The sequence below is a fragment of the Danio rerio genome, chromosome 4 (assembly GCF_052040795.2).
Source record: "Danio rerio strain M-AB ecotype USA chromosome 4, GRCz13ab, whole genome shotgun sequence".
NCBI lineage: Eukaryota > Metazoa > Chordata > Actinopteri > Cypriniformes > Danionidae > Danio > Danio rerio.
In genome coordinates this window covers 61,140,598-61,147,500 of record NC_141024.2, presented here as the reverse complement: position 1 = coordinate 61,147,500, position 6,903 = coordinate 61,140,598, and the positions used below count along the sequence as shown (strand labels likewise).

The 6,903-nt window shown below is 37.0% G+C and overlaps 1 protein-coding gene across 3 annotated transcripts in view; it reads right to left on the bottom strand.

Moving 5' to 3' along the window:
- Nucleotides 1-1,074: 1,074 nt before the first annotated feature.
- LOC148682285 (uncharacterized) overlaps nt 1,075-6,903 on the bottom strand; it is a 161,517-nt gene continuing 155,688 nt past the window's right edge. For 2 of the 3 annotated variants that reach the window (XM_088650525.1, XM_088650526.1), the window contains exon 2: nt 1,075-5,656. In XM_088650525.1, coding sequence (XP_088506651.1) covers nt 2,387-3,577 — 1,191 coding nt within the window. In that variant the 5' untranslated portion in view covers nt 3,578-5,656 and the 3' untranslated portion in view covers nt 1,075-2,386. Of the gene's footprint in view, nt 6,604-6,903 lie in introns of all 3 variants that reach the window. The other variant, XM_088650524.1, reaches the window with a different exon arrangement.

The window sequence follows — 6,903 nt, the reverse complement described above, 5'->3', positions numbered from 1 at the left end:
CTGGTCCTAGAAATGATGTGTAGATGGAGAAGAGAAGTGGCCCAAGAACAGAGTCTTGAGGTACCCCAGTGTTTAGATGCTGTAGGTTGGATACCTCTCCCCTCCAAGACACCCTGAATGACCTGTCAGAGAGGTAAGATCTGAACCATTGTATAACAGTGCCCGCAACGCCCAGTGACTCGAGCGTAGATAGCAAGATCTGGTGGTTGACAGTGTCAAAAGCAGCTGACAAGTCCAGCAAAATGAGGACTGATGATTTTGAGTCTGCTTTAGCCCGTCTGAGATCCTCCACGACCGAGAGCAGGGCACTGTCTCAGTTGAGTGGCCTTTCTTAAAGCCGGATTGCTTGTTGTCCATGAGATTGTTTTGAGTAAGAAAGTCCAGGACTCGATTGAAAACTACTTTCTCCAGAATCTTGGCCATGAATGAAAGCAGGGATACTGGTATGTAGTTTTCAAGTAGCGTATGGTCCAGGTTGGGTTTCTTTAGCAGTGGGGTTACCCTAGCCTGGTTAAATGAAGTGGGGAATAAACCAGAGTCAAGAGATGTGTTAATTATGTGAGTCAGTGTTGGTATGACTGCAGGAGAGATGGCTTGCAAGAGATGAGAGGGAATGGGATCGAGTGGACAGATGGTTGCATGGCTAGATAACACAAGTTTGGACACCTCAGACTCAGAGAGCTGAGAAAAAGAGCTGAGTGTGTGTGGTGTTGGTTGTGTATCTTGCGTGTTTGTTGTAGGTGCAGCAAATTGAGCACTGATTTTTGCAGTTTTGGTGCAAAAGAATGTAGCAAAGTCATCAGTAGTAAGTGTGAAGGATGCAGGTGAAGGAGGAAAATGTTTTAAAAAGTAGGCGAGGATTAGTGGCATTGTTGATTTTCAGACGGTAATATGTCTGCTTTGCAGAAGTAACCTCAGCTGAGAAAGAGGACAGAAGAGTTTGGTATGTTAAGAGCTGTGCAGGATTTTTAGTTTTCCGCCAATTTCTCTCTGCAGCCCAAAGTTTTGAGCGATGCTCATGTAGCAGTTTTACTCTGGTTGTGTGTGTTTTTTTCCAATAAGACAACAGCGGCGTTGGAGGTCTCAAGTTTGGTTTATTCTGTAAAAACACAGAGAGCACAATAATATGCTGAAATCTCTCTCTCTTTTTCCACTCAGGCTCGCGTTAGCAGAGCGAGAGAACATGCAACCAACTCAGTCAGCGGCGAATTCAACACTCTTTGCATTAATAATAGCCAACAAATTGACAAAAACAATAGGTAAAAGAAAATAAATACAAATAAATAGACTACAAAAATTAGCAGTAAAAAAAAATAAACATTATAGTATACATCAGATAAGTTGTAAAAGGAATATAATGTTTCACTGGTCACTACATTAGTGAGCAATAGAATAAAAAATAGTGTCAAATATCAGAAAAGATACACAAATAAACATTTAACACTATAAAATACATTAATATATGCAAAATTATATTGCTTTGCAAACAGACCTCATTTTACACAACTTGTATAATTAGATTTCAAACATCACTTAACAAAACATAATAAACATACCTGTAAAAACACAGAGAGCACAATAATATGCTGAAATCTCTCTCTCTTTTTCCACTCTGCCAATTAGAAAGGAAAGTCACTTTAAGCACTCAAAATGTGATTATTTACATTCATCTTCGATACATCATAGTTTTATCACGTTTATACTTTCACTGTCACATAAAATAACTCAGTGAACTCGCTTGAAAATCCTTACCAGGCTCGCGTTAGCAGAGCGAGAGAACATGCAACCAACTCAGTCAGCGGCGAATTCAACACTGAAGATGGCGCTGCCTGCCCACACACCGCATGAGTTGCTGTGTGCGCCACTAATATGTGCTCTCCATAAACATTTGCCAACATGGTTCCGCATAAAAAAACATCTCTATCAAAACTATATACAAAACATTATAATTAAGAAAAGAAAATATAAAACAAAAGTAATTAAAAAGTAAAGTTTTGATGAAGTTCACTAATAATTTGCATTAGTATATTTTATACTTATTAGCTCAGCTACATACTCCCCTCTGAACTTCACAAAACTTGCACCTCAAGGTAAGCATTCAATTAGGAAAAAAAATTAATTTAACTAGTATTTATCTGAGAAACTCAACTGTCATTTAATACGCAAGTCACAGCAGCATATATGCTTCCCACCTAACAGGGTAAGTGGTCCAAACAGGTTGATCAGGCCTACTAAGACGCACTTGCTATAATGGTGCCCAAAACACCATCATATTGACCTCAACAAGACAGTGTCTTGAAAACTCAGAATTCCACACACTGTGAGAAATTGACTCAAAAGATAAGATTCTACAAGGAAAATGATTTTATCCTATGATTATCAGGACTTATGACAATAAAGATTTCGCAAACTCACTGACTGAACTTGTCATTCTCACATTTTGAGTCATGTTTTGAATTAACCTATTTACAGGCTTCACAAGTCTTCCGACCCTAGTCCTAACTGGAAGTGAAACTCTACTGGAAGACAAAACAACAGATTCAGAGGTATTTGCACCCCTAGTCAAAGCTCTGTTTGATACCAGTGAGTCTGTCTCTGAATGAGTTTTTGTCACTTCAGAATGAACCATGACATCTTCACAACTTAAGGCGTCAGACTGCTCTATAGAAAGACAAGTCCTAGAAGCTTCAGGGTTCACTACCAATGACAGAACACTCTCTGTGTCAATAGGTACACTGTCTGGGACATCATCTGGGACTAATGTCTCTGCAACCCAACTAGCAGTTCGATCTGCATGACTACAAGCAGACAATGGTGTTAGAGCGCCACTCAATGCACTGCTACAATCATCTAGTTCACAGTCATCACTGAATGAGGGTTCAACTCCTTCAGTCTCAATTGGCAAGAAGTTAGCTTGAAGAAGCAGGTTTCTATGAACTGTCTTCTCTAACCCATTGTGGGTGTTACGGATGTGGTATGTGTGACACTGAGGGTTAAGATCAACAACGACATAAGGTGTGGAGTCCCACTTGTCAGCTAGTTTTCTCCGTCCCCGTTCACCTTTGTTCGCCAACAAAACCTGGTCACCAACTTCAATCCTGCATCCTTTTGTCTTCTTGTTGTACAAGTCCGCTTGCCGTTTTTGACTGGCTTCAGAATTCATTTGAGCAAGAGACAAAGCTTCTTTCAAGTCATCCCTTAGACGTTTCACATAAGTATCATAATCAGCAATGGCACAGTCTCTTTCTATGCTACTGAACATCACATCCACTGGAAGCTTGGGAATTCTGCCATACATTAGATAAAAAGGCGCATAGCCAGTTGACTCGTGGGCTGTGCAGTTATAGGCAAAGGTCAGAGTTTGCAACATTTGCGGCCACTTTTGCTTGTTCCTTGGAGGTAATGACCTAATCATGCTACCCAGGGTCCTATTAAAACGTTCAACATGGCCATTGCCCATGGGGTGATAAGCAGTTGTCCTAGACTTTGTCACACCAGCGACTTCCAGTAGTTCACGTATGAGTTGGCTCTCGAAGTTGGCACCCTGATCCGAAATGGATCCTCTCAGGGAAGCCATAAATACAGAAAAACTTATCCCAAAGAATCCTCGCTACTTGCTTTGAAGATTGACTTTTACAGGGAAAAGCACAGGCCATTTTGGTAAAATGGTCAGTTATGACCAGGACATCCACACTGCGACCACTGCAATCCTCAGCACTCCAAAAATCTATGCATACTAACTCCAGTGGTGCAGGAGGAATGGCACACAGCAAATTTTAGATAGTAGATTTAACTACCTTAGAGTTAAAATTAACACTCCCTCAGAGTTTATATGGGAACCACTATAAGTGTTAAAAATAACACTTTTGAAAGTGTTAACATTGTCAACACCAAGAGAGTGTTAATTAGCAAAGTCTTATTGTGTAAAATATCTGTTAAATTTCCGAAAAAACACCAGCAGCTGTGGTTGCCAGAATCTTTCTGTGAAAAACATGGAAGTTTTATATAACTGTATTAATTTACAAAAAAATAGCCATATTTCATGCACTAATACATTGTTCAGTTTACAAAATTATAGCTTAGTGCAAAAAAATGTAAAGTCTTTAAATGCAAAAATGTTTTCATTTGTGATTGAAATTAGCAACCCTATTTTGACTGCATTAGTAACTACACAGTTACCTTTAAACAAAAGAAGATACAGCATAACATCAAACACTCTCAGTTCATCTTGGACTTGAACAGATAAGCTACTATCCTCCACAATGGTGACACAAAATCTGTTTAGCTGTTTTTTTTTTTCTTTTTTAGATTTTACAGAAAAATACCAGCAGCTGTGGTTGCCAGTAATCTGCTGTTTTTAACATTCATAAATTCAGTTTACAAAATATTTCTGTTAAAAACACATTCAACAGTCTGTATTTTTTATCGATCTCACACTGCAAATTTTTGATTTGGTAGATTTAACTACCTTAGAGTTAAAATTAACACTCCCTCAGTGTTTATATGGGAACCACTATAAGTGTTAAAATAACACTTTTGAAAGTGTTAAAATTTTTAACACCCAGAGTGTTAATTAGCAAACTCTTATTGTGTAAAATATCTGTTAAATGTATGTCAAAATACTGGCAGCAGTGGTTGCCAGTAATCTGCTGTTTTCAACATTTTACATTCGTAAATTCAGTTTCCAGAATATTTCTTTTAAAAACAAATCCCATAGTCTGTATTTTTCATACAAACACACGTAAGCCTTAAATTCCAGAGCAAAATCCTCACTAGTGTCCTCACTACAGAGGGCTGAACACTCAGACAGTGATGAAGTTAATGAGACAATTAAGTGTCTAATTAAAGGAGGATTGAGAATTGTTGATGAACAACTGTTAACAAGCAGAATCACTGAAGGACAGAAAAACACAAGCCAAAACCAAAGATGAAATCAACTCAGAAAAAAAACTCTAAATAAAATAATAATCAATAAAAATAAAACAAATTACACAATAAAAAATGTTATTTATCAACATCTTTAAAAAAAACTAATCAAATTAAACAACTTATCATGGAGCTTCACCTATTACTGACCTTTGACTTGATTTCTGTCTTGTGAAAAAAAGCTCTTAATGAAATTTCTGTTGTTCATTGAAGTCACCATGATGGAGGACAGAGTCTACTTTAGTCGGGCTCTTCAACTTCTCACTATAAATGTCTTTTATTTGGGCTGCTATAGTTAGTGTTAATTACACTATTTAAACATATAGCATGGAAAGCCAAAAGAAAATTAAAGTGTCAGTTGGAAGAGATTATTAATGATAACATAGCCTTCCTTTCTTGTTTGTTTTTTAATTCAATATCATATTAGATATGTGTGAGAAATAAATAATATACATAAATGAAACCACTGAAGCTCCATTAATATAAAATAAAACCAATATTTACAATGAGAATGTTTAATCTATGGCAAAACTTAAAAACACACAGACATCAACAATTAGTCTTTGAATCTCAATAATGGTGACAAACAAAAAAATAAAAATCAAGTAAAAAACACTCTACTGAAATATCACCTCTTAAAAACAACACAAAATAAAGAAAAAGAAAGAGATTGTAAAAACACAAAGCTGCATAATTTATTCATGCTGCAATGCATGCTGGGAGCTTTGTACTATGCTGGCACCCAGCATGCATTGCGGCATGAACTATGCAGCTTTTTTTTTTAGCAACCACGGTTGAGGTTCATATGTTGATTCTTGATATCTGTGTGTCATAAAGAGCAAGCTGGAGCTTGAATGTTTAGTGCATGACACTAATTATTAATTGCATCCTAATTGTTGAATCTTCTATGAAGAGCAGCAAACAGCCAGAAGTATTGTCCCATGCAGTTTTAATACAACTATATTTGCATATTTTTATGAATCAACTTATTAAACACCTGAAACTTTATCTATAACAATTAAGCATAAACAGTATAGTCTCTCTTGACCTTTCTTGTCCTAGCTGATGAGTTCTAGAAACACAGCTATAACAGTCAGAGAAACATTAGAATATAAGAGTAAAGCTTCAAGAGCTCAAATAAGCAGCCTCTGATCTCCATGATGGTGAGGTCAAATGAAATATTTTTAATAAAAAAAATATATTCTTACAGAAATGAAGTCAAACTGTAATCAGTGAAGCTGCTTATGCTATTATTTAATGGAGTTGTTTAATCCTCTGTTTTAATTCAGTTGGTTTGTTGTGAGGCTGTGTCTGTAGTTTTATTTCTTCCTTCAGTTTCTTATTCCTTCAGTGATTGTGCTTGTTAACAGCAGGTGTTCAACAGCAGGTGTCTGAATTCACTTATTTGTGGTCATTCACTCTGTCTAGTAGACTAAACTAATTGACCAATTTAAGGGCCAGGTGAATGAGGGTGTGGTGAGATTTCAGACACTCTGATTAGTTTCTTTAATACAAGGGTTTTCTACAAAGGTAGATACGTTACTCTGTGTGACAAGGAGGCAAATCAGCTTCTAACGCCGAGAGGGTTATTTTACCTTTATCTAACTCTAGAATTTTAACACTTTACTCTGAATTACCACAACACTAGAAATTTAACCCCAATGAATTTGCTGTGTACTTAGGTGGAAAGGGCGATAACTTCCATCTAGGTCAACAAGGTGTTGCACGACTAACCTAGATTGGGTACCCGACCTTTGTTTGAAGGTAATATTATTCTAAATTAAGTTCATATGGGAAACCATGGGCTTGGTGAAAACCAAAGTTACTATAGAGTCCAGTAGTCGGGTACATTTATATTAATGCCCTAACCTCTAATTAGAAATGATGATTATTTTAACTCAAAGGTGTACACCTAAGCGGGACTAACTAAAGTATTTTAGAACGAGCGCGCTGGTAGCGGCCATCTAAAGTATTAGT